Source organism: Vidua macroura, chromosome 16 (assembly GCF_024509145.1).
Source record: "Vidua macroura isolate BioBank_ID:100142 chromosome 16, ASM2450914v1, whole genome shotgun sequence".
In the NCBI taxonomy this organism is placed as follows: Eukaryota; Metazoa; Chordata; class Aves; order Passeriformes; family Viduidae; genus Vidua; species Vidua macroura.
The window spans coordinates 3,255,906-3,283,136 of record NC_071586.1 but is presented as its reverse complement, the minus strand read 5'-3'; the positions used below and the strand labels follow the sequence as shown (position 1 = coordinate 3,283,136).

Here is a 27,231-nt window from a genome sequence, read left to right as displayed (position 1 = left end):
CCAGGCTGAACACCCCCAGTTCTTTCAGTCTTTGTATTGATGAATTAATGATTAACGTGAAAGACCGAGCAGTGGATGCTGAAAACCAGCGAGAGTTCAAGCGCTGTTTTACAGAGGGTCTGTGCTCCAGAAAGCAACACGCACGACGAGACACCCCTGAGGAAGAAGAATCTGTAACTCGGGGCCGCAGCTCACGCCGCGCGGCCAGCGGCTCTTCCCCCTCACGGCCGCGCCTCTCGCAGCGCCCCGGCCCGCCCCTCACGGCAGCTGCGGGGTTTCCGCGGGGCCGCGGCAGGGGCTGCGCGCGCCCGCCCGCGGCGGGAACGGGCCCGGCAGGTGCGTGAGGGGGAGCCCGGGAATGGCCGGGAACGGCCCGGAGCGACCGGGAGCGACCCGGAGCTGCAGGGAATGGCCGGGGCGGGCGGAGGAGGGAGCTCGGATTCCTGGGGCTCAGCCGCGGCCACGGCGCTGGCAGCGCCCGAACGGGCCCGGCCGGCCTTGCCCAGCACTGCCGGGCGCGCCCCCCGCTGCAGCCCTGGATTCCGCTCCAAATCACGAGTGTCCTCAACCGAAATGTAATTCTGCTGAGAAAGCTTTTTTTTTGTTGTTGTTTGTTTGTTTTTCGTCATTGCTCGTTGTTACCTTCTTTATTCTTTACAGAAGGATGAGTTAGGTTTCATCCCAAAAAAGCTCAAGATGCCCGGTAAGGGAGTAGGGGCGAGGACTTGAATTGCAAGGAAATGAGATCCCCAGCACTTAGTAAGGTGAATAAAAGCATCCCTTTTGGCATATTTTTGCGGTATTAGGATTGCACGTGCTGTCAGAATCTGTCTGTGGAGAAATTGACTCGATGGTTATATTAGCTCATGCCTGCAGTCTTTTTTCAATTTTTTTTTTTTTTTTCCTGCTTCTCACACTGTTGTCCAGAAAACTATACATTATTAACTTACTTCTGGTCACTAATAGGGTAGACTAGACAGGAAAGGCAGAGAGACGTCGTTCATGCTGAGAACTCATTGAAGGATCTGCTTTAAAATGTCTGTTTAAGAGGTTATGGAACAAAAAAGACAGGAATAACAGGCAGGAATAAGTTGCTAAACTGGCAGAAACAGGCAGGAATAAACTACCAAACCAGATGCAGCCCCCAAGGACAGTGTTGCTGCTGATGGTTTCAGCAGCAAATGTGTCACTAATTTTTGAAGAGGGTTCTAGGGGAAATCCAAGGACTGCAGACCTGGAAGTTTGACCACCAACAAGTGAATTAATAGAAAATGTAGCAAAGTAGGATTATTGGAGAGCTGCATAAGTGTCATGGGCTTAAAAGTTACGCCTTAAAAAAATGCTAGAATTTTCTGTAGGTCTAAATAAGCATGTTGAGGTGTGGCTCAGAGTCTGTACTCAGATTTCAGGAAGGTTTTAAGCAGGAGCCCTTTACCTGAGCACCCTGGACGTAATAAGGGAGTTCCCCTGTCATAAATAGACAGTTGTTGCAAAGACAGCAAAGAGGATGTGAGTAAATGGGCAGCTCTCCTGGTGGCTGGAGGTCACCGTTGGGGTGCTGCAGGGATGCTTTGTAGATGACATGGAAAATCAGTGTTTCCAGCTGGCTTTGCCTTACTGAAGGTGGGAAGGAGAGCTGAGGGTGGTGAAGTGCAGGTGGGTGGGGAGCAGTGCAAATTCCCCACACAAATGAGTGAGCAGTACTAAATAATTCTATGAAGTTTTCTTTCTTGGTCAGGTCTCCCTTTGGCTGGCTTAGGTTCAGGGAAGGCTGAGAAGGGTCCAGTCCAGAGACATGGAGGATGTGTGGAGGAGCACTGGATGTTTATCCTGTTCTTCCCCAGGCTCCTGCTCTTGACCTGGGCTGGAGAACAGGATACAGGGAGAGGTATCCTTTGGTCTGACCCAGCACTGACCTAGCATTTGTTCCCACTTAAAATCTGTACAACTGGGAATTGCTGTAAGGAATTGTCTCTCTAGAACTGGCAGTGTTTTATGTACTCCTCTTCATTATTCAGTCAGAAAAATTGATGTACCTGAGGAAGGTTTTGCAGGTATCTGGACCTGAGAGCCAAAAGTACATGCAAATGGCTGGTGGGATATATATTTTTTTCCCCCCTTCTTTTCATGACAACTCGTTAAATACCTAAGGAAATGCCTGCAAATGCAGTCTTGTTAGAAGGATTAAAGAATCTTCTGTAGACTCTGTTGTGCCTTGAGTACAGGGTGTATCTCCTGCTGAGCTGGGTTTTGCACAGATTTGCAGTGTCTCTCCAGTTCTGGCTTTCAGGCTTCTGAGCCACTTGCCTGAGATTAGCCCAGCAGTCCTGAACACTCCAGGCACTTGTGCTGATTCAGCTCTTGATCTTCTTTTTCTGACTTCCATACTCTTTTTTTTTTTTGTATGCTTTTACCAGATGTGCTTAACAACTTGTAGTTAATTTGGTTACAGCAGGATTAGTAAAAAGTGATTAAACCCATGGCTCATTATTTGAGGCCCAGGAGTAGGATTTGTTTATTATACAAGCAGGAAAATCTAGATAGAAATGAAGAGCAAGTTGAGTCTCTTGCTTCCCAAATGCACAGGGCTTGGATCCGTGGTATGTGTTGCCTTCTACAGTGTGATTTTTCTTGGGCAAGAAGAGATTTGTATTTACAAGCAACATCCTTTCCAGAAAGCGTAGATAGGCTTTGAGGCACAGAGCTTTGTGTTCCAGATCTTTCTATGAACAAGCAGAGAGACAGAGCCCAGAATGTGGGGGTTTTTCCCGGGTTTCTAAGCTGGTGTTGCAGCCCCTCACTCTGCACTCATGTTTCTGTCCTGACCCATTTCTCCTGGCTACAAGGCAATTCCCTGCTGCTGTTCCTATTGAAGACGCTGAGATGTGTCAAGGATCAGCCCACAGCAGTGAAGTTACAGATGCCCTGAGGCTGCTGCTGTAACGTGTCAATAGGAGTACTTGCAGCTTTTAGGAATGATTTAATTGGAAGTGCAGTAGGTGCCAGGCAGCTCAGATCCTGTTCCTGATGTCGCATTCCATAAGAGCACAAATTACCAAATGAGTTAATGCTCCACTCGAGTCAGCCATGTTTGCAGCATGGCTTTATGTGTGGCTGATGAGCTGGAAGTTCCAGTTAATACTGTCAGAGGAGACTGGAGGTATTGTCTTCAGTGGGAAGTGCTGCCTTGACTGAGTGTTTCAGAGGGTCATTCTGAAATGGTGAGGTGTTCCTCCTCTGGCCCTTCCTTCCTGCTGCTCTTTCTCTGAGACAGGACTCATTTGCCCAGGCCACCAGACAGCTCTGTCTGAGGCAGGCTGGTGAGTTCTGACAAAATTTTTAAGAATTCCCACCAGCTAAAAGCCACAGTTCAGAGCAGAGTAGCTGGCATGGAGCTGGTGGTTCTGTGGCAAGTCTCTAACACCATTGAATTATTGCAATAAAGAATTAGGTGCTGAGAAAAAAAATAAAACCATCCTACCTCTCTGCCAGTCATGCAATGTGATTTGATTTTTTTTTTCCTACCTATTTTTATATGTTTGTGTCTGGATTCTTCTGAAGTGAAACATAGCACTGTTGGGGAGTTGGCACTGGTGATTCAGATTGTAGCAATGCTGAATTTCACTGTAGTGAAAATAAACTGTTGCTGGTGGAACTTCATTGTGAGAACCATCAGACCAAGATAAAGATTGGTTTTGATGTTGAAAGTTTTTGTAGTAATTCTTAAATGCTGATGATCTGGTGACAAATGAATGACAACAGCTAATTACTTATGTATATACTTCCTTCCAGGTTCACTATAGGATTCTTTCTCCATTTCTAAATCTGTATGATGTTGTACCCTTACATCTACATGGGGTCCCATTTAGAATTGGTGTCTTTGCATTCTCTTGTAAAAGTCCTTTTTTTGAGGCTGCCACTTTCCAAATTTAGTGCACATGGGGGCATTTTAAAAGTTTGGTTTCAGCTTTCTGTGTATTCAGTATAGGAAAAGGCTTAAGAGCATCTCCAGCACTGCCCATCTGGGAGATGGGCTTTTTCTGGACCAACAGAAAACTGCAAATTATTCTGGAGTTTGATCTAATGGTGCACTCTTGGTATCACATCTCCATCAGATCTCCAGAATCTCTTGAACTGTTTCAAAGCACTTTATCCAGTGAATAAATGCTTGTACCCGTTCAGCAGGTGTAAGGACTGCAGCACTGGAAACGAAACACCAGTTTTTTGGAGTTCACATGGAAAGTGGTGACAAACCAGGAGAACAATTGCACATGATGCTGTTGGCTGGAACAGTAGCTTGAATCTTTCTGGTAAGTTGAATCATTTTTGGGAGATTTAACACAGGCACTTCTACAGCACAGTAAACAAGTTTGTGACTGTGAATAGGGCATCTCTAAATTTCCTGTGGAGGTTTAGATTCCGATCCAGTTACATTACCTTTGAAAATGATTGATACACAGCTTCCGTGGGCTTTCTGAGGCAGCACATTTTTTGAAGTGCTTAGTTTTTGTTTTTTCTTTCTACTTAAAAGATTTTGTTAGCTTTAAGTAAAAAGTACAGAGTACTGATTTATCTTTGCTTTTACTTTCTGAATTTTCTAGCCTAACAGCAAACTTATTTTCAATGCTTAGTGGAGCAGAGTTGCTTTTATCCACAGTCCTTAAAAGATGAATACTCAAACTGTTTTCTGTTTGCTCATCAGTAGAGCCCAATATTTGCCCAGCCTGGTGCAAACACAGCTAAATCTGTCACCTGCTGCTGCAGTTTGCATAGGTTGTCCATGTAGTCGTAGCTTTCAGATTCATTGTTGTACAGAGATGTGTAAAAGCAGAAGTTTGTGGAAGTAAGTTGTTTTTAAATAAGCTTTATAATCCTAATGATACTTATATCCATTTTCTAGAACTATGCCAAGAAAAAGAAAGCTGTTGGCTCAGTTAAGTACTCTTCAAAACACCAGCAGCTTCCCTCAGATCAATGCCGTGGAGCAGCTGAACACTACACCTGGAGCAGATCCTTCTCCAAAAAGCAGCAAATATTTTGCAATAGAGAAAAAAAATTCTCCTCAGCTACAAGAAGATTTTTTCAACCAGCCCTGTGTTAGTCTGGCCAAGTCCTTTCTGGGGCAGGTAAGACATGAGCAATGACATTCTTGTACTGGATTTTGTGCTAGCTAATAACTTGGTGTAAAAGGATGAAATTCTTTTTTTGCCATTTGACTCCCGGGCTTGGCTATTTTAGGAATACAGCTCGCATTCCTTCTTTTGCTAAGTGCAGTGGAATTTAAAGACCAGTAGCAGAATCTATTCTAGATGAAGTCGGAGGAGTAATTTTTCAGATTTAGTCTGTCACATTTTTAATTGGGATTTTTTGGTGGAGTTTTCCTCCCTTTTTTCTATTTACTAAAATGTGCTTAGCTGCTTGTGGTTTGAAGGCTGTTTCAGGCCCATTATCTTCCTTTCAGCAATTGCTTTCACTTGTTTTTGTTTCTTGCTTAGCCCAGTGGAAAGCAATGCTCTGCAGTCAGCAACATCTTCTTTGCCTCCATTTTACTGTCTTGTTATGCTAAGGATTGCACAGTCCCACAATTAAGCTTTCTTCACTCCAGATATTGCTATTCCTATCTTTTGTTTCTGAGTTTCCAAGTCATGACCTGCTCATGCAAGGACTGCTCCCTTAGCCCATTGCATAAACTTTGAGGAGTCTTTGGACCTTGCTGAAAGCCTTTGGAAATCAGAGTGGTGGAGATGACTCTTCTGCTTAGTGAGTCCTTCAAAAACTCTCTGGCTGTTTCCAGGGGAGGGAGTTCCCTTAGTGTTTTCCCTATAAAAAGTTCCAGTCTGGGACCTTCTAAACTCAACTGCAAAATGTGTGTTCAGTTTCACTGCTATGGTCTTATCTTCTCTGAGTCTTTTTTATACCTTTATTGTCTGCAGGGTGAGCAGACTCTCTGGGTTCTCATGGCTTTAGATAACTTCAGGAATTTGTTCCACAAACTGTTGGTTTTGGCCTGTTTTGCTGCATCCAGCCTTTTTTTATTTTCTAAGGATATCTTGCTTGTAAGTGACGCCTTTGCTCTGCCTTTTAGCCCTGCTGGGTTTCTTTCTGGTCTGCCTTCACCTCTTTGTGATACTCCACATGTGTTGCTATCTTTGCAGACATCCTGCTAGAGGCTTGCCTTTCAGACCTTAACCTTTGGCTGCCTCTGAAGTTCTTCCCAACAAGCTCCCTCACTTTACGTAGTTTCCTCTTTTTGCTGGTAGGCAGAGCTCTGGTAGATTATTCTTGGACTTTAATGCTTGTGAAAAGACTCTGAACTTTATCCTTCACGGTCATGATACCGAGTTGTTTTTCAGGAGTAAGTCTTTGGAAAAGACTTTGTATTTTGCTCCAGATCTGAGAACTGAGTCTTTTCTCATGATGTTCCTGATTCCTCGCTCCGCACAACATTTGATGGTGTCTAAGCAAACATTGCACATGTCCTGGTCTGTCTGAGGATGCCTGAAGTCTCCCATTACTGATACATTTTTGTTGTCTTAATGGCTCCATCACCCTCATGCATTCAGTTACTCTGGCAGATGATTTTTGAGTCCTAATTCTGTATTTTTCCTATTTAGGCCTTGTATTCCAAACCATGTGATTTCTACCTTAATTTTACATTTTCTTTAAAGTATAACCCCCAATCTCCCATGATCCACCCTATTATCTCATAAATGTAATTTAGTGTTTCCTTCATTACTTTCATTCTACCAAATTTTGGAGGCAATCTGGTATATTAATCTTGCTTACCTTCATGATACCCGAGTTCTTGGAAACAAAAAAGATACATGACTGAATGGCCTTTCAGAGGGAACTGCCATAACATCAAGGTACATCCTCAGTGAGAAAAATAACCTTTATGAAATGGCTTACTATGTTGGGAATTATCACAATTTTTGAATTTTTTTATTAAACAGAGTATTTGGTGTGTCTGAAGACAGGGAAATGCCTGGATGCATTTAAACCCATAACCTTACCATTGCATTTCATCATGTTGAGGGAGAAATGTGGCCACATGGGTCTGGTTTTGGGCTGCTCCCAGCCCACTTGCTGAACACCACTGCTTTTTTTTTTTTCCATAAACATAAATAAACAGATTATTTTCAACAATTTGACAAGTGCTGTAGGGAAACTGTGGTATACTGGAGCTGCAGCTTTGGAAACCAGCTCCTGGAGCATCCATTATGGATCAGATCAATATCTGCATTAGCAATCCAGCACAAACATCTGCTAGGAATTAAGCTTTGTTTTCTGAAGGTCATTTTTGAACAGCTGCATAATTGAAATGTTTTAATTAAAATGATTGCTGGTGCCCAAACAAGACTGTGCTGCAGTATTTCATACACATTAAATAAAGCACAAAGTTTAGAAATCAGGTCAAACCACAAATTCCTTTATACAAAGTTTAGTGTGTTTTTTATTTTTAAAAAGAATCTTTTTGTCTGTCATGTTTTGTTTCCCCTGCATCTGCTTTGTTTTATTTAAGGAGGTACCAGCAGCAAGAACACACTGTAATAACAAAGATCTGTTGTTGTCTGCCTGAAGCCAATTCCCATCTCTCCTGCACTGCCTTTCTCTGTGGTGCAGAAAATACTGAAATAGCATTGATGCCCTCTCTAGAGCTGATTATCTCTGTGATTTGGGATTGGGACTGCTTTGAAACATCTCCAGGGAGGGAGACTGTCTAATCATAGCAGTTACTTAATTGTGCCACTCTCATATTTCTTCTGATCTAAAGATAATACATTCATGATGCTTCAAGGTTGATATTAGCAGTGATTTTTGCCTTAAACCTGATGGGTTGGAGTGGAGAATACAGAAAATAACCGCAAAAGCAACTCCATGGGCTTTAGCATATGTAGGATCATAAATTGATTCTGTTTCATACTGCCTCATCTACACACTCCAGGCATTTGGTGGGGTGAGTGACAGGTGGGAACTCCTTGTACTGGGCTGTGGAAGCTGCAAAGTTGGTGTTAGCTTATAAACTGCTAACTGGAGAGAATTTAATACCATCAGGTCCTTTCTTTCCAACTTCTCTGTTTCCACAGCTCTTGCTGTGGTTATTTTGTACTGAGGGCTGGTAACTGATGCACTCTGACCTCTCTTTCAGATTTTAGTTCGCAAACTTCCTGATGGCAGAGAGCTCTGGGGCAGGATTGTTGAAACAGAAGCTTATCTGGGTGGGGAAGATGAAGCTTCCCACTCAAAAGGTGGGAAGCAAACACAACGGAACGCAGCAATGTTCATGAAACCAGGAACTCTGTACGTGTATCAGATCTACGGGATTTATTTCTGCATGAATGTTTCCAGCCAAGGTAAGCTGAGGCTGAAAGAGATGGAATGCCAGCAGGATGGGGCTGACATTTCAAGCTACAGTGGTGCTGCAAGTCACTTGTGAGCTCTCTGTGGGCCCTCTGATGTCAGTGACTTGCTGTCCCCATCTTCCGTTGGAACCTGGGCTTCGCCACTGTGATCAGGGTGTACCTGTGGGCAGACAGCACAGCAGGCAGGGCCCACCTCCAGCTGCCCAGTTTGTCCCAGCTGGGAGCTGTGGGAGCTGTTTGGGCACACAAAGATTGAGAAATGAGGGAGAATCTGGATAGGATGGAGCTTTCAGTTTTGATGACTGGGCTGCTGCCTCAGTCATATGATTCAGTAAACCTTGTTCCTCAAAAGTGGTGATGTAGAGAAAAAGTTGGAGTCAATAATGACAGCCTAAATCTTGGTGTCTGTTGCCATGGCAGGAAACTCCTCTGTCTCCTACCTTTATCTTCAGAGTGAAATGAATGAAATGTTGGAGAAAACAAAAAGTCTGAGATGTCCTAAGCTTAAGCAAGGAGTCAGTAGGAGCATTTTAGCTGTCTAGCTGTATCTAAAAGCCAAAAAAAACCCTCACCCAAATCAAAATACCCAGATTGTTACAGAATCTTCCATCTTCTTTTATTATTCTCAAGAAAAAATAATCAAGCTCCAATTAAATTATTCTGTAATTTACTGAAACTTTCCTTCCACATTTCAAGACTCTTAACAAGCGTTACTGAAAACTTCCTTCTTTTTCCTGTTCTGTAAGAATGACAGTATTTGCCTTGCAATGAACCTCTGGTTTAATTAGACACCTTGAAATGGCAGCAAATGTTTCCTAGGTAACTACTCATTCTGTTAGAAAAAATCTCAAACCCAATTAACTTTCTTTTTCACTGTTTCAATGATAAAGGTTAAAAAGCTTATGTATTCCTAAGTGGAAAGCAAATGTAACTGTGGCCATTAATGCTCAGGTTTTGGCCTCTGGACAGAAGCCAAGCAGAAAAACAGTGCCACGTTATAGTGTGGAGGAAGAGCCTGACTTTGCAACTGAGGGTCTGGAGTCTGGTGGATGAACACATGTGAATTTCATTACATTGGCTCTGCCAAATCTGTTGAGATTATGAAAGCACATGGTTCATTTGTCAGGATGGGATTCTTGGTGATTAAAATATTAAGAATAATTCTTTTTATTTAAAAAAAAATAGATGTTTAGCCTTTGAATTCTAGAAAGATTTCTTTGAAATACACACTTCGGGAAAATTTTCCTTATATACCTTGTTTTAGTTTTGTAGCAAAGCAGTTAAAGGGCTCCCTGTGGTAATGGAATTCATTGGATTTTTTGTTACAAACTCCCTCCCCATCATCCTGTCACACGTGAGTGACACCAGGCAGAGCTGGCACTGCCAGCTTTGTCAGAGCACTGCAGTCAGTACCATGGCTGTGCATGGTGTGCATCACTGATGCAGCTACACAAACTGGAGCTGCCCCTTCTGTGTATTTGCCCACGTGCAGAAGTGTTGGAAGAAAGAATCTGGGGAGGAATCACACCCGAGATGTTTTTCTCCAGTTAGAGGGAGAAGGAGTTGTTTATTGTGCTGTGGTTTAGTCTGAGGGAAGGATCGAGGGAGTCATCTTCATGGTGGCACCTGGGTAGAAGGCAAAAAAGCATTTCATTCTCTGGATATGGGATAGACCTTCAAAACTTTATTTTGACTCTGGCTGTGAAAAAACACAAAGAAACCCTGGCAGAAAAACAAAAAACATTTATTGTGGCATAGTTTGGTCCTTCTTCATAGCATGCTCTGAAGGCAAACGGCTCCAAGAGACAAGTGTATCCTCTGAAGCAGTGGAGCTCTGACTCTTTAGGGATCACTTGTTTTGATACACAGCCTCACAGCCTCTGACTCCAGGTGGAATAAACCTTCTCTCTTTATTGCTGAGGTTCAGGCTCCAGTATCGCTCAGAGATGGGAGGAGCGTGTCACCCACAGCCCTGTGTTCATAAAACCATAATGAGATGAGGCTCCAGTATTCTTTGTCAGTGAGGAAGGGGAAATCTCCATACACATCAACTGAGATAAAGCTACATCATGGGGAATTTTACTGTGAGAGGTCCTCCCATCACTGAGTGAAATACTGCAACTGCCTGAAGCCACAGCAGGCATCACTACATTTGGAGAAATCATGGGTGGTAGAGGAGAAGAGCTTATAGAAAACATACAGCCAAAGTCTTTTACTGTGCATGAATCCTACAGTATATCCTGAGCTGCACAGTAATCTCAGTACTAAGAGCTTTCCCTAGAGTTAAGAGAGATGTGGGGCTTCCCTTGCCTCAGGAAGAGGATAAATGCCAGTGATGCCTTTCTTTGACTTAGCTGTGATCTGTTTCTCTGGAATTTGACAAGGTCTGTGTTTTGCTGCCAGATCTGAAAGAATAGCTTGTAAAATCAAGAGCCTGGTGATGCTCAGCCCAGGGTCACATTGCAGGGACTTCTCCCTAACTTTCAGCTCCTAGACTAGGATTTTGAAGGAAGTATTGGGGAGCACTGAGTCAGGTGGGTGAATGGAGGAGAAAATTCTCTTCTCTCCAGTGGCCAAAAGCTGTTTCAGAGAAGGAGCAGGAAGCTGCACTGTGGGGATGTGGGACTCCACTGTCATGTCATGATTTCTAGCTGCTCAGGGAGAGAATTGGCCTCTGCAGTGTTGTTAGATCCCAGCTTTTAGCCCTGAATGCTGCTCATTATATGGAGTGACTCTTAACAGGAGAGAGAAATACTCAGCATCCCCAGCTGGCCCTGCTGCTGCTGGTATGTGCACATTGGGCAGATGCTGAACTCAGGCGACCCATGAGAGTGAAATGCTGCAGGCTGGGAGGGGGAGGAAGCCAGGATGAAGCACTCTGGAGTTGATTCAGCCACTCTTTGGGAATTAAAATTAAACTTCTAATGTGGAAGTTTGCTCAGGAGGACCCAGAGGTGTGAGGGGCTCATCATGGTATCCCTGCACTCTTGTCCTGTCTGCTCTCTTCACCTCTTCCCAAGGCTGCTCTCTGGGCAGAGTGGGATGTATGTTGCCCACAGCTAGAAAGAGCCTGGAGACTTCCAGCTGGAAATGTAGAAAGAGCAGCCAGAGACAGAAATTCCCCCTGGCTGGGCTCAGTGCTGCTCTGGGAGCACCTGCAGTTTTCCAAGTGCTTGTCTCTCTTCATGTGAAATCCCAAGGACTCGGTTCAATTCAAGTGTGACCAGTTTCCACTTCCAGATGAGATGGGTGAAAGCAAGCAGTGTAATGAGAGATTGCTCAGAATCCTGCAGTTGTTCCTGGCAAGGGAGGCAGCAACATGATGGGAAGGATGTTTCTTTGTGCATTAATAAAAAGCAGAATTAGGACATGGAACATGTTCTTAAAAATCTGAAATGACCTTTGAGCTCCAAATCATTGTTAGGCCGGGGAAGCGGCTTTTGGCTGCCAGATTAGCATAAATCCCCCTCCTTGGAGAAGGGAGTGCCTGGGAACAGATTGCTGACAGCTGTTGGAATTCAGGCTGTTGGCTTCACCGAGCTGTAGTCAGGGCAGCAGGCACACCTCAGAGAGCCAGGAACCAGGACCTCACTGGGAGCCCAGAGGGGTAATTTAGTGTGGGATTTGTACAAAATACGAGAGGGGGTCTATTTTAGGAAATCACAGGTCCTTAGGGATCTGCCAGTGCCTACAAAAAGAGCTTTTGCCAGGCATGAGCATGGCTCCAGATGTTTGAGGCTGGAGAGGGAGAGGGGACTCTGGGGAGCAGCACTGTGCAGATGCTGGTGGGAGGAAAGCTGTGGGTGGCCAGCACAAGGGGAGATGTGTGGGGCTGCACACAGGCCCTGTGCCAGTGCTCTCCTCACCCACTCAGGGGCAGGAGGAGACCTGGGCCTCTGCTGGCCACTGGAAAATACCTGGGAAAGGTTTCTGTCCCACTTAGGCTGGAGATCCTTGTCTGACAGGGAATTCAGGAGCTGCATTTTTGCTTTGCTGTCACCTGCCTGCAACAGCTGGGAGGAAAAGAGACCTAAGGCTTCTGACGGTGGCAAATCACATTTGAGAAAAGAATTTGTCAGTTTTGTTCAGTTTTTGTCATAGAAAAGTCTCTGATAAGTGCTGTTCCCAGGGCTGTGCATCCCAAACCAGACTGTGCAGCCCTGTCCTGCCCAGGTCCCTGCCTTGGGAGAGCTTCTCTGGCACATGTGTCCAAATCACACTCTGTTGGAGCTGTGCCGTGACCCAAGGCCATGCTCATCCCCGCTGATACACCTCCAGAGGGAGTTTGGATTGGTACCAGCCCAGGCTCCCTCAGCAGTGTGTGCTCCCAGTGCCTGCAGCTCCTTGCCAGGTTTCTCTTTGTCCAGCCTCACTCTGCAAGCTGCCTCTTTCTGCTGGCAGCATCCAGACTCATTCCTCCTCACCTTTGTTAGCTGGAGTTCTTGTAATCAGTTTATTAAAAATGCACTGGGTTTGGGAGCAGAGCTTTGGATACCTCTGCCAAAACTGAACCAGATGTATATTTATTCCTGAACATTGTGCTGACATAAGAAAAAGCTCTTGCCCTCTGGCAAGCCTTGGAGCAGCAGCCAGACTTAGCAACATCAGGTGGAGCTGGGAAGAGCAAGTCAGCACTGCAGAATGAAGGGCACAGAGCTACAGGACACTGGAGAGTTGGAGGAGGGAAGGGGGCAAAGGACAGGCCCCATGGTTGGGTGCACCAGGCCATTCCCTCTTCTTTCAGACTGAGCCACGGGCTCAGAGCTGAAGTGCTGCTGGCAGTGGGCTGAAAGGTGAGACATTCCCAAAAACCAGCCCCATACTAACACCCAGCTCTTGTTCTGCACAGGAGAAGGGGCTGCAGTGCTGCTGCGTTCCTTGGAGCCTCTGCAGGGCTTGGATGCCATGAGGGAGCTGCGCAGGGCCTCCAGGAAAGCACCCACCCGGCTGCTCAAGGACTGGCAGCTCTGCAATGGGCCCTCCAAGCTCTGCCAGGCTTTTGGCATCGACAAGGCTTTTGACCAAAGGGACCTGACTCAGGATGCTGCCATCTGGATGGTGCCTGGACAGGACCCGCCGGGGGAGCAGGACGTGGTGGCCACCACCAGGATTGGCATTGGCAACAGGGGAGAGTGGGCACAGAAACCACTCAGGTTTTATTTACGAGGAAACAGATTTGTGAGTGTTGTAGACAAGAAAATAGAGAGAGAGATGGCAGCAAGAGGACACTCACCTGGCAGCTGACAAGTCTTGCAAGTGTCCCGGGGACCAGGACTTGAGCTGTGCTCTGTACAGTGGCCTCAAGCTGCATCAGGGCAGATAGAGGGGCTTGGGGGGTTTTTAACAATAAATGTACTTTGTCACAATGAATGGGGCAAGGGGGAGCTTTATTTGCAGGAGACTGGTATGGGCCTCCCAGCCAGAACTGAGGCTGGTTTTGGACACTTTGGACACTGAAAGCCACTTTCTCCCTTGCCAAGGGATCCAAGCTTAATTAGGGTGGGTGAGAGGAGAAGGGTCACAGCTCTGGGCTGCTCCCATCACTTCAGCCCTCAGTAGAGGCCAGTGCTGCAGGGAAACAGTTAAAAAATTGGGTGGCAGCAGAGCAGACTGAAAGGATGGGAGCTGGGAGAGAAGGATGTAAAGGGAGGATCTTACTGTTGTCTGCAGCTACCTCAGGGGAGGGGATAGAGAAGACAGAGCCAGGCTGCTGTCAGACAGGATGAGAGGCAACCGGCTACCAGCTGGAAAACAGGAAGTTCTCATTAGCTCTGTGGAAAAAATTTTCCCTGTGAGGGTGGTCAAACACTGGAACAGGGGCCCAGAGAAGCTGTGGGCCATTCACACCTCCACAGACAGGGCCTGAGTGACCTGAGCTAACACCTTTCCTTTGAGCAGAGACCCCTTCCACCCTCTGCCTATCTCTAATGTCCAGCTTGGAGAGCAAGAATGGTTTTTGTTCATTTTCCCAGCTGCTTTTGAAACCACTTCAGAACTTAGCACTGTGTGAATCCCCACACAGAGAAAGCACTGGTGCAGCAGCCTGGCTTGAGGTACAGAGGAAAAACCTCCAGGATTCAGGGCAGGACCTGCAGGACCACAGCCACAGTGGGTGAGTGACAGGGACACACCCCCCCCCCACCTCCACTTTCAAGTTCACATACAATAAAAAGGCTCAAGTTTTTCAATACTCTTGTCCCTATCCCATGAAAGAATTTGGTTTAGCCCCTTCTGGGCAGCCTTTTTTCTGGTTTCAGTAGCTCACCTTGATGCTCAGGTGCTGGGGCTGGTTTAGACAGGGCCTAAACCAGTGATGTTGAGCTGATTTTTAGGTCAGATATGTTTTTTTGCTCTTCTCTACCATCCCTGTTGCAGCTGCAGGGCCAGACTCGCTGAAGGGATCCCGAGGAAGCTCCCCCAGTGGCTGCTGGAAGGAAAGTCAGCTAAAGCTCCCAGTGTCACAGTTGGTGTGGGCAAGTGAAGCTGCTCCTGAGGGCCTGCAGCTCTGGGAAAAGCTCCAGCCTCACACAGGCAGGGGTGAGCTGGCACAAGCTCCTGCTGTCCCCAGGTCCTGGCATGTCCCAGGGCTCTTGCATCTTGTTCTGACCCTGGCACGGCTGGAGGAACAGTCCCAAACCAGAGCAGGAAACACAGCCCTGTATCTCACTTTCCTGCTGGATAGCTTTAACCCAGGCCAGGATCCCTGTCTGGTTCCCTGCAGCCACAGCCATGCTTGTGGGAGAGGGACTGGAGGGACAAAACAAGCCCTGGTGGACAAGCTGAGAGCCCAGTGCCCTGAGCACCAGCCTCTGGGTGGAACATGTCCCTGAACTTGCACCTTGGCCAGCACCTTTCAGTCCTGCTCAACAACCAAGGTCCCATCCCCAGGCACAAACTGGGAAACGTGGAAACCCAGGAACACAGAGGCTGCTTGGTGACAGCCCTGCTCCAACAAACACTTGGGAATAAGGATATTGGGGCGAGGAAAGAATGAGCTGTGACACAGTGGCTGTGTCATTCATTCATGATTTCACGTTTACTTGTGATACTTTGCCTTCCCACTTCTGTCCTCGCTGCTGTGAGATCAAACAGAATTCCTGGGTGCCCAGGGTAATTTCCCTAGGAGCCAGGCCAGCTCCCCTGTGCCCTGGAACAAGGCCATGCACGCTGTGCCGTGGGGACAGGCTCTCACGGCTGAGTGTCCCAGCAGCCATGCTGGAAAGCACAGGGAGCACTCCCAGGGCACCAGTGTCCCCCCAAAAGTTCTGCCAGCAGCACCACAGCAGAACCCTCTTGTCCCACTCTGAGGATCCCTGGGGAGCAGCAGGGCCAGGAAGGGCTGTGAACGTGGCAGGGCAGGAATCTAGGCTGAGGAAGCACGTGCTGTCCTGCAGCAGGCCCTGGAGCCTCGGGGAGCAGCTGGGACATCGAGGCACGGACGAGGACAACCTGCTGTGTGTCACATGGCGAGAAGGAACTGAAACCACCTCCTGCAGATTTTAGGCTGCCTTTAGACTCTCAGCATGGAGAGCGTGGCAGGCTCCTCCCTCCTCTGTGCCAGCAGAGTCACTTCAGGAGCGACTGGAACACGGAGATGACGGGGTCCTCGTGGCTGGTGACCACCAGCACGCTGCGGAACTTGTCGAACAGCATCAGCAGCTGCGAGCGCCGCATGTTCTCGTTGTACATGATCTCCTCCAAGTGGTGCCGGCCTCGGAAGTAGTGCAGCAGCCTGCAGGGAGCAGAGCGAGGGAGCACGTGGGCCAAAAGCAGCTCAGACTCATACTGCCACCCCCAAGGTCTCCTCTCCCATGGGATGCAAATCACAAGGTTGTTTGGGTTATGTCCCTCATTTGCATGAAAAGGGAATTAAATCATGCCTAGCACAGAAATCCCCTGGAAAAGGATGGGACTTGCCCACTGTGGGGCTTTGCCAAGGTCCTCCTTGGATCAAGAGGTTTCCCATTCTGGGGCATTTCCCAAGACTGACAATTTTCAACTTAGTTATAATTCCAGAAAGTGAACAAACACAAGTGCCAATGAGCCTTGAGAAGTCAGGACATGGCAGATTTACTCTATGCTCTCTTAGCTAAGCCTGCAACTACCCTTTGTCACAGCTCTGCATCAGGGGCCTGGGTACCTGCACTGCCTTTTAGAATTAAGACCAATTTTCCCTCACAGCAGTCCAAGGGGCTTTGTACAGGTCCTGCACTCAGGGTTTGGGCAGCTTGGGTTGGGTGGAGCAGTCACAACAGGGAGATGGAAATTTTGGTGGTAGGCACCACAGAGAAGCTGTGGGAGTTACAAATCCCCTGAAGCCCAAGTTCAAACCATGCTGGCTTCTTAAATTCCCTATTCTCTTTAAACAAAGACAGCAGAGATACCCCTTTGCTGGCCACCAACATGCTACAGCCATCAGAAAACCTTGGCCCTGCACAGTGGACAGCAGGGTCCACGACAAACAGCAGAAGTCCCCAGTGGCTGAGGGCCCCTCCCCAGAGTTCCCTCTGAGCCATAACACCAAGGCAGCCCCCGCCATGAAGCCTGAGTTTGCTGCTCAGTCTCTTGTCTTGACCCTCCCAAACGTCACAGCCATGCTGTGACTCAAATACTCCCCACCCCGAGAAGGCCCAAAGGCCAGAGTCCCTTCCCAGCTCCACAGCCAGCTGTGCCTCCACGTGTTCCACATCACATTCTGTCTCCAGCAGCCTTTGCTCATGTTCCATTACCCATCTGCAGCTTCATGCCAACTGACTGTAAAAAGAGTTGAGATGACATGATCTGTTTTCCAATCCATTCATACAGCCCCCATGCAGGAACAGCCCTCAAAATATACCCCATATCCACTGGAGCACTCCGGCCTGTTTTGGAGGATGGAGTGGCTCCTGCTTTCCCTGCAGGACCAACACCTGCCTGGCTGCCTCCTGCTGCTCAGCTGGGCACTCCTGTCACCCACCACCCTCACAGGTGACTGGAAAGGAGTCACCATGCAACAAGTGTCCCTCCATCACATGCCCCACTGCAGAGTTTTCACCTCTACCCTATTGCCACATGTGTTTCTCTGCTTCCCAACTTGCCACATCCCTTCTCTCCCCCATGAGCTGTCTGTGGGCTCAGAGCAGGATCCTCACTGGCAGCCTGGGGCTGGGCAGTCCCAGCTTGCTGCCAGCTCCCTCCTGCTGCTCCTCTGCCAGCTTTCAAGCTGGCACCAGTATGGAGAAGGTAATGCTGCCTCTCTGTACCTGCAGCACAAGCAAACAAGACAAGCTCCAGTCTTTCCCGTATCTGGGCTGTGCATCTGCCTTTTGCACTGTCTCCCACTGGGGATTGACATGAGGCTCGCTGCGAGCCTCCCCTGGGCCAAAGGCAACTGTGTGCACTGAGAAATGGTCACTCACAGGGACAGTGTCAGTTCTTGGGTGTGTCAAAGCCAGACTGTTCCCACAGGTGTGAACAGAAACATTTGTATTTTACAACTCATCTCACAGCTCACAAAGTGAATTTGGGGATCCCCTCCCCTGTGCCAGGCTCTTGTGCCCATGTGCTCATACCCTGGCTCAGCTCTCTCCTGTGCAAATGGCATGACCTGGCTTTCATAGCAGCACAGACTGAGCAGTTTGCCAATAAATAAATCCATCTCATATTCAGAAAGAGTCTGGATTTGTAACTGGTCAAGACTAAATACTTTCCACTCCAATAAAAGCTAGAGAGGATATTAAAGAATATCACAAAAATGCCAGCTGGAAGACACCCCCAAAGTCGAGCCCAGCTTCCTGCTCCAGCAGGAGTATTGCTAATGCTGTGGAGCTTTCTCAAACCCTTCCAAGATGGAGATCCTTCCACATGCTTGGGCAATCTGTCCTGGGCTGCACCATGCTCCCAGAGGAGGTTGTCCCAAAAGTCCAACCAGAATCTACAAGGCTGTCCTTGGGGCTCACAGCTCCAGAGAAGGTGGGCACTGCCTTTGCCTTTTTGGGCAATGAACATTTATGGGACACAATCAGCATGAGATGGCACTTCTAGGAGCACTGGCACTGTGTTTGAGTCCCTCTGAAGCTGCTCAGGTGTGTGTGCTGACAGATGTGCACATCCAGATGCAGTGATGGAAGATCATTGCTTTCTATTGCTCATCACTGTTTTCCCCTCCACAAGTTGCAAGAGCTGCCCCTCTAACAGCACTGGAGTGTTCCTACACACTAAAAAGAAAATAATTCTCCCAGATTAGCAATTCAAATAGAATTAGCTTGTTTCTGGCCAAGCAGATGTCCCTGCCACAGCACTGCTTGAAACCAGAGCAGAAGTGTCCACAGCTCAGTGCTGCCAATGAGCATTCCCCAGTGCAGGGAAGGATCTCACCTCCCAATCTCAGAGCAAGGCAAATAAGCCCTGAAAGCAACTCCACACCCATGGCTTGGGAGAGAAGGCATGAGTGAAGCCTCCAGCTTCTTCAGGCTTCAAAAGCACTGCTTAATGTGCAGTGAGGAAGGCTTAGTGTACATTACTGAGGATCTAGCTCAAAAAGAACTGTCTCCTTCTCAAGCTTCCTCCTGGATGGACATGCCAACCCTCCTGTAATTGCACCTTAGGAAAGAACTTGGATTTAAATCCCCATTCAGTGTCAGGAGGGTTAATGCAGCCAATGCTGGAGCCAAGCTTTAGTATTTCCTTACTTCCCCTTAAGGTTTCTCCCTTCAAACATGAGCTTAGCACAGCCCTGGACAGGCACCAGCACTCTGTGCTGTCTGTGTAACAAGGGACAGGCACTCAGAGGCACCAGCACAGGAAAATGTGCCAGGCTGAGCTCTGTTGCTGTGCTGGAAATTGCCCATCCCTCTGTGCACACACAGCATCCTGGGAAGGGCAAATACCACAGGAATTTTGGGGCACCAGTTTACAGCACTTTGCTCTGGAGGCAGCTGTGAGAGCAGAGCTGTTGGCCAGGGCTGGAGCAGTACCTGCATGAGGGTAATGAGGGAGGTCATCTCCTTCAGGCAGCTTCACCATGGCTTCTTCTCTTTCATTGAGAGCAACAGATTTACTCATTCATCTCTGATAGTTATGACACAAAAAGAGGGAAAACACACCTACAAGTTGTGGTGTATAAAACCAGCAGTAACCAAGAGGGTCTGGCATGAACATTTCTACACGTGCACTGCAGCATCTGCTCACAGGACCCATCTGTTTATTGTTTATTTATTGTTTAATCTGTTTGTTCCTCACTATTGCCTCGGAGCACTCTGCACTTGTCAATTCAATCTGTAGTAGACTGGAAATTCTGACCTGCTAAGGCTTGGGGATCTGCAGAAGAACCTGGGGCAGGAGCAAACTGCACAATAAACATCACTCAGCTGGTTTCACAAAGAAATTAGAGTCATTTCTTGCATCTGCAATTCCAAAGCTTCCAAATGGCTCTTTTACCCAGCTGAGGGTATGAGAGGGGAGCAATCACGACATCCTTTCCTCTCACTAGGATAACAAAGAATCTGCATTGCCACTGAACTGGTCCAAGGAATCCCCTACAAATTCCGTCTTAAGATATTAAATATGATTTTGTTGTTACTTTCCTTCCTCGGTGGTTTTGTAATGACTTAGCTGGTAATAAAGAAAAAAACACTTCAGAGTTCTCAAGTTGCCAATGTTGCCTCCCAGTCAGAGCATATTCTCTGAAGAGTTGCAGAAGATGAAGGAGACGAATAATTCAGAGAGCAGTAACTACCCACAAGTTTTGAGAGCTTTGTCCAAGTCCCTCAGCTGTACTCTGCCACAGACAAGGAAAGCATCTTCCTGCTATTACAATTTCCCTGGGCTACCTGCCTGTATCCATCCTAGGGCAAGAACCAGGTTTTCAGGTATTACCAACTGAATCCAAAATATGGAACAGCTGCAGTCCTTGCCTCAGGTGGTTTTCTGTTCCACAAGTATGAAAATCAGTGGAAGTTGCATTCCAGTGATGCCACTGAGTTTTGAAATCCTTTGGAAGAAAAAGTATTTCCCCCCCTCCCTGCTTCCTAGATGGCTGCTTTGGAAGTCATTCTCTTTCTACCATGTGCAGAAACACATAATGCCTGTTTTTGTTGAGTGCAAATGTGTGACAACAAAATGTGTGCTCCTGATCACACATCTTAATGCCTTTAGCTTAACTAAGCTAAGCAGTGAGCTCTCATCACTGCCAAACACACCTTGGGACACTCTGTAAAAGTATTCAGGCTGGCGCTGTGTCTCATGTTTCCATGGAGTTTACAAACCATAAAATTAAGGAGAGCTGGCTTGGAAATACCAATGGACACAAAATGGCAGCATCAGCATCACTGGGTCTCTGCCTTGCCTGCTTAGATGGGTTTTTTAGGCTGTGCAGTTTTGTGTCTGCCATGTGTGGACCAGGAAAACTGGCAGGACAGTGAAGTCCACCCATACTCCTTGATGCTCCTTCACACACCCAGGACTCTTTGTTACCAAGTGTTCTTGTGCCACAAATATTAGTTTGTATTACAGAAGAAATACAGGAGCAAACCCAAAAGAATTTCTCCTCCAAACCCCTAGGCTAACAGGATTTGCTCAGTCTCCACAGCAATCCTTCCATAAAGCAGAGAGGATAAGAACCAATGCTTGCTGCACTGCTCACCTTGCAAACATGCGGAGATCCTCTGGGTTCTGGGCAGCTGGGACATTCAGGATGGCTTCCCGCTCGTGTTCCAACAGGCTTGCCAGGAGATTCTCTGTCATCCTCTTATTTAGGGGTGAGTCCCCACCAGGTATCAGCTCAGCACTGGAATTATCCATGCTGGGACTTGTCAGAGTCATGTCATCACTACTGGCTATCAGGACAAGAGAGAGACACACATATACATTAAATTTTTGTATTCCTCAGCATAAGGATGCAAAGTTTATCAATTCAGGCTGTTTCTGTGCAGCCTTTCCAAGTAATCCCTCTTCTCTGGAGAGCAGAGAAAGTGGCTCTCCAAGTGCTCCATGAATCTGCAATTAGTCATATGACAACACAGCGATTTTCTCAATGGGAAATTCAAATGTTTCAACAGAGTCATCAATTTGTGTGGAAAACTGTACTTCTGGAGACCATAAACAGTCCATAAAAACATTTGAAAAGAGAATTCCCAGACAACTGTGCTGGAATACAGTGAAATGGTAACATGAAAAGCCTAACAGCACAGAAGGTGGAAGCAGGCAGAGAGGCCAAGAAGCAATATCCTCTTGTGAGGGAGCCAGAAAAAGCAGATCACAGACTCATCTGACTCACATTCCAAGATCTCTGCCCTAATTCATGACTCCTGTAAAGCTCCAAGTTGTACAGAGAGGATCTCTCCCCATATCCAAGCCCAGCAGTGTTCTGAGAAGGCTGCTCAGAACAGCCCAGGCAGGAAAGTTTGGTGATTTCAGCATTATATCTGACTCATCCTCTTGAAAGAATGCTTTCCTGGAATCACCCTGAAGAATGGCACTGGGGGATTAAAGAAATCAGAGGACACAAACAGAAATCAATCATGTGTGAGAACAAAGCCAGCTCTGTGTCTCCTCAGGTGGCTCTAATGGCTCTACAGCCCACAGAAACCAATGCTGCTTGAATAAATTATCTCATTTTCTTTCTGTCCTGAAAACCAAAATCTGCCAGAGTAACACGGGGGATACTTCTGAGTGCAGCAAGGGAGGACAAAGTTACTTTTAAAAACAAAGTACCTCTCATAAAAATCTTTTACATGACCAGATGAGAATTCAGCAAATTACAAAGCATTACTTCTTTCTAAAAAGAAGTCTAATAGCCCCTAGGACTTTCACCAGCTCTGAATTTAGGAAAGGCTGGACCTAATTAGCAAGCACTGCAGCAAGAGGAGATGTCATATTACCAAGGCCTGATGGCCCTTGGCAGCACTGAGGGAAGCTCTAGAAGTGAGGTGGAGTGTGAACAGCAGAGAAAAGTGTGCTCATACTTGGAGAGCCAAAGCTGAGAGCGTTGGGGGTGCTCAAACTTCGTCCCCCAACCCTGGCAGTGAAGGGCATGTCCTCGTCCTGGGCTCGGAGCTCCTCCTCGTTCGGGGGCACCATCAGGCACACGTAGGTGTGGAGCTGGATCAGGAGCCGGTGCTGGAGCATCCAAATCACCATCTGGATGAGCTGGGTCTGCAGGGGGAGAAACGAGGGGTTAAACGTCTGGGAAATGAGATACAGGAGGAAAACAGCACACAGAGTACACTTGGTGAGTAATGAGTCACATGGAAAATGCTTCAAGCCCCACACAAGATTTTATCAAAAAGGTGACCAGACACAAAACTTCATCACACCCAGAGCCTCTGTGGGTGCTTAGGCTGCAATGGGGCCTTTCATGATCCACGTATTTATGCAACACTGACCAGCACAGCTGAAGGAACCTGCCCTGCCCCTGCCTCAGCTCCAGACCAGTTTGCTGGTCTCTACACAAGGGCCACTAAAATAAATCACAGAAGGGTTAATCCCACATGGTCAGATTGAAGTGCAGGCTCCTCTAGAGAGCCAGAGAGAGGGCAGTGATGGGGCAGAGCTGAAGCAATCAGGGGATGTGGCCAGGAGCCCTTTGGTGTCAGATGGGAAACTGCTGATTAGCCATGGGCGAGCCTCTGGAGATCAGAGCCTGACAGGGCTGGGCAATACAGAAGCAGCACCAGCAGCAGCACAAGCCCTGGCAGGGGACAGCAGCCTGAGCTGCCAAGGAGTCCCCTCTCCATGCAGAGTCACCATCCCTCATTTCACCTCCCTCTGCTACATAGGGCCAAGCTAATAAGGCACCTGGGTTTTCAGGCAGGCAAGAGACTCAAAAGCAATGAGATGTATTAAACATTGCCCAACACCTGCTGGAGACCTGCACCACGGGCAGAGCAAGGGGCAAGTGCTTGTAGGATCTGTTTTCAGAAATCTGGGAGGAGCCTTCAAAATGCATCATTGTGTCTTGATTTCTGCATAAAAAGCCTTTTCATATCACTGCAGGCAACTCTCGTAGCAAAGGGCTCAGAACACTATCACTGACAAGGCTGCTTGGGGATTTCATAGCAACCACCACTGTTTTGGTGAGACAAACACATGCAGTATGAGCTCAGGCTCAGAAGGAAGCTCACTCTGCTGCATTAATCATCAGGGTAACCTGCCAAATCACAATAAAAGCCCCAAACCCAAGTTCATCAGCCCACATAATTTTCCTTTTTCCATAAATCTGGTAATTCTTAGCTCCTCCTCTGCTATCAAATCACAAAAGAAACCTCTCTGTTTGCAGACAGACCCACACCCTGTCTTTTCAGCAATTACCACTTCTGGGGGCTCAGTGGATTTTAATCTTAAAAGTTTTTATCTGGGATCGCCTTCAAACATCTATTTTCTGGAAAAGCCATAATTCATTTTACATGTTTAACAGAAAATCTACAGAGAGGAAGGTTGGCAAAAGACACCAAAGACATAATGCTTTGCTAACATCTGAAGCCAGCCTGGAAGAGCAAGGTTTACTCCAGCAATTATGTTGCTGAAATCCTTCCTTCCAGATGCAGGCCTGGATGGAAAGATGGCTCATTTATTTTACTTAAATTTCCAACCTGTTGGCACGCAGCGACGTCTGATTAGCAAATGAAAGAAGTCTGCACGTTTCAAAGCACAAAACAACCCTGGAAAAATCCAAGGAGACAGGAAGACAGGCTCTACCAGACCTACAGAAGCAATGGGTAGGGCCTGACCCAGAGCAGCCTCCCCTGGGCACTCTGGTGGTTCCATGAATTACAAAAATAGCCAATTTCCTTTGTTGCAGCTCCATGTGCATGGAGAGTCTAATCCTGCACGTGCACCATCATCTCCACACCCTTGTGGAAATACCTAGAAAGCCACCCCGAGCCAGCAGCTATGGCCCAGTGGAACAAGAAGCCAGGCAGCAGTGGTGTTACAGCTTTACAGCCACAACCTTGTGCAAGCAACCCCTGCCAAACACCTTGGTGCCATCCCTGGGTGGGAGAGCTGGAGATCTGGGACTGCCGTGAGAACTAGAGGAAACTCTTCTTCCATGCTGAAGTAAACTTGGAACAATCATCCCTAGACCAGAGACTGATGATCCTTGACATTTTTCTGTACTAGTCAAACTTCAGCAGGAATTTGGTACCTCTTAAAACCCAGTCCTAGAAAAAGCCCAAGTGCTGCAGCATCCTGCACTGGCCCCTGCCCATGTGATGAGCTTTGTGCCACCACTGCAAGTGCTTCACACCATTCCCATTCCCACTTCCTCCAGGTTTTGACCCATTTCTTAGCAAAGGCAGAAGTGTTTTCACAGATCAGCTCCAGTAGAGGCTTTGCTAACACATTCTGCTGCTGCCTGTGCTTCTGGACACCAGCACTGCACTTCCATCCATTCTCCATCTGCTCCTCCCAAGCTCCCATGGAGCTCACCCAGGGCTGCAGGAGCAGAGGCTTCCCTGCCCCATCTGTGCTGTGCTGGCTGGAAATGCTGCTCCTCCCCAGAGGTGCAGGGCTCTCCCCGTGCCTGCTCTCAGGGCACTTCATTAGAGCTGAGCTCCTTGCTGAAGCCACATGGGCTGGGAGCAGCTTTCCAGGCAGGGATATACTCCATCCCAGGACTGCTTGCCTCAGTCATGCTCTGGCACAGCAGGAATCCAGAGCCAGCCTTTTTTGGCTGAAACACCAGGACTGTGATGGAAATATAAAGTGAAACATTTTCTGTTGCTTAATTTAACTACCAATTCAATCTAAATGTTATTCATGTTCCTTTCATCCTTCCTGTCTGCCCGTGCTCCTCTCTCCAGCCTGCTCAGAGGGGGTCCTGTCTGCTGCAGCAGCCACATCTGGCTTGTTCCTGCTGGCACAGAGCAGCCCAGGGCTATTCCCAGAGCAGTGCCAGTGTGCTGTCATGCACTGGTACAATTCCCTGATCTGTGCTCACTGGCACAAGCAGAGATGCTGCACTGGCTTCCAAAAACACAGCACTGCCCATCAGCCCAGCTGGGCACTTCAGGATGGCCAGAGGAAAGCTCAGCTCCAAGTCTTGGAGGGACAAGATCCAGCATTCCTTATTGTCTGGGGCCATTTGTAAAACTCTTGAGAAACATGTTAAATTTCCTGCAAGGACTCTTTAAGGCTGTTTTCTTTCTAAGGGCTAAAAAGTTAAGGATACCTGGGAGCAGCAACAGGTTCAGGAAAGGGAAGGGAAAACAGCAGCCTAGAAGAACTCAATCCCAGTTTGTCCCAGAGGAGACAGTGAAAATACAGCTTGTTTTGCCTACTGAAGCACACAAGCCCCCTTTCTCCAGCCTGGATTATCCAGTCATTTGATACAAATCCTCTTCAAGGTCTGACTGGAGAACTGAGGGCTGCCTTGGCTCAAGATGATGACACCTTCAAAGCCACTGGGGTGCAGGGATGTTTGCTGAAATGTATTACCTTCCTTTAGCATTCAAACCATGCTGTTTCATGGAAAACACATAAGCTATGAAAACTTCTCCCTGTTTTACAGGAAACAGACTCTGCAAACTCCTACTGATGTAGGATGAAACATTTACTATCTAATATTGTCATTTTAATCATTAGGTAACAGCTCTGAATTCTCAGCTTAACCATTCCCTCCATTCAGGCCTAGCATGATATATTCTTTTAACTTACTGTGCTAAACCCCTGATTTTATTCCCAGTCCAATGAATATAAATGCATCTTAATCCCACTTCCTTACTTCTGCCAACGAAAGCTCCCTAATGCCTTGCAGCAGAGCAGCCCCATGTGCAGTGTGGCTCCCTGAAGACACAGCTGCCCATTCAGGGTGTGCAGGCAGCTCAGCTCCCCTCCCACTCCATCCCCTGACACATTTTCCTGCCTCATTTTCCATGAGCCCTGCACAAAGCTCGGCATGTTTTCAGCAGGCACGAGGCAGAGGCCTCATCTCCCTGGGCCTGACTCCCAGCAGGATGGCCCAGACTGACTGAAACAAAAGTGAAAAGTTAAAGAGATTTTGTTCAGCAGCAGCTGTCCTGCTTTCCCATCTGTTGGTTTTGGGTTTTTTTTTCTGCAAGTTATCCACGTCCCATCAAGGGAGAATTAAAGAACCACAATAATAATGACAAAGTGCATTATGATAAAGGGGATGCAGGAAGGAAATGGGATGCCTAATTCACCTAGGAGCACTCCTTACAGGTGAGAAGATCCCTCCTGCTAGTCCATGTTTGTTCAGGGCGGGGCAGAGACGTGTTACAGCTTCTGAGGGAGATAAATTGGCTGAGGTTACAGTGCAGAGGAGGGGAAGCCACAGTCATCATCCCTAACTCTTGGTTTGCAAAGCAACTTCGTGCAGAGTAGCTGGGTAAAGAAATTTCATGCTTGGCAAAGAAATCCTTATCCTGAACAGCAGGTCAAAGCCTCCCCCTGCACCAGCAGCAGTGCCTGGTACAGATCCTGCCAGTCAGCATGTGCTGACCTGAAGGCTTTGGGTCACCAGGTGCTCCTGTGCTTTCCCAGGAGGTTTGGAAGGGGTGTGCACACCTCACTGAGCAACCCCAGAGCTCCAGCCCAGTGTGCCCTGCACTCACAGCAGGGCTATGCCACACAGAGGAGGAGAGCATAGGGGCACGAGCCAACAGCCACAGGCAGCAGAACAAGGGCAGCTTCTTTGGGGTCGGGGCAGAGGAGATGCAAACTGCTTCTCTTCCAGAAAAACACCAAAAGGCAAGATGAGTTCCCTTTGGTGTGAGCTCACAGGATCTCCCCACCCCGTGGCTGTACCCTGGTGAGATCCAGGACAAACCCAGGCACTGCAGCAAGTCCTGGTGACATGAGAAGTCACAATGGAGCTAAGGGACAACTCACTGTGAAATGGGGAGGACAGCTGCTGCTTCCCTCATCCCCC

At 47.6% G+C, this 27,231-nt stretch overlaps 2 protein-coding genes across 16 annotated transcripts in view; one reads left to right on the top strand and one right to left on the bottom strand.

The window, feature by feature from the left end:
* Positions 1 to 279: 279 nt before the first annotated feature.
* On the top strand, positions 280 to 13,733 carry MPG (N-methylpurine DNA glycosylase). 6 transcript variants are annotated; one of them, XM_053991598.1, is made up of 6 exons: positions 280 to 336; positions 661 to 764; positions 4,183 to 4,310; positions 4,901 to 5,126; positions 8,150 to 8,354; positions 13,213 to 13,733. In XM_053991598.1, the coding sequence occupies exons 4-6, from the start codon at positions 4,905 to 4,907 to the stop codon at positions 13,605 to 13,607; spliced, it is 822 nt and encodes a 273-aa protein (XP_053847573.1). In that variant the 5' UTR covers positions 280 to 336; positions 661 to 764; positions 4,183 to 4,310; positions 4,901 to 4,904; the 3' UTR covers positions 13,608 to 13,733. The 6 variants fall into 6 exon arrangements, with proteins under 6 accessions (XP_053847573.1, XP_053847576.1, XP_053847574.1 ...); XM_053991599.1 differs by lacking the exon at positions 280 to 336 and adding an exon at positions 384 to 575 and having other exon boundaries at positions 4,186 to 4,310; XM_053991595.1 differs by lacking the exon at positions 280 to 336 and adding an exon at positions 384 to 575.
* A 1,640-nt stretch (positions 13,734 to 15,373) lies between these two features.
* Positions 15,374 to 27,231, bottom strand: part of NPRL3 (NPR3 like, GATOR1 complex subunit) — a 42,086-nt gene continuing 30,228 nt past the window's right edge. For 8 of the 10 annotated variants that reach the window (XM_053991585.1, XM_053991587.1, XM_053991590.1 and 5 more), the window contains 3 exons: positions 22,307 to 22,496; positions 20,986 to 21,178; positions 15,374 to 16,095 (listed from right to left, as the gene is read on the bottom strand). In XM_053991585.1, coding sequence (XP_053847560.1) covers positions 15,930 to 16,095; positions 20,986 to 21,178; positions 22,307 to 22,496 — 549 coding nt within the window. In that variant the 3' untranslated portion in view covers positions 15,374 to 15,929. Of the gene's footprint in view, positions 16,096 to 19,318; positions 19,413 to 20,985; positions 21,179 to 21,717; positions 21,820 to 22,306; positions 22,497 to 27,231 lie in introns of those variants that run through there. The other 2 variants (XR_008439564.1, XM_053991591.1) reach the window with 2 other exon arrangements.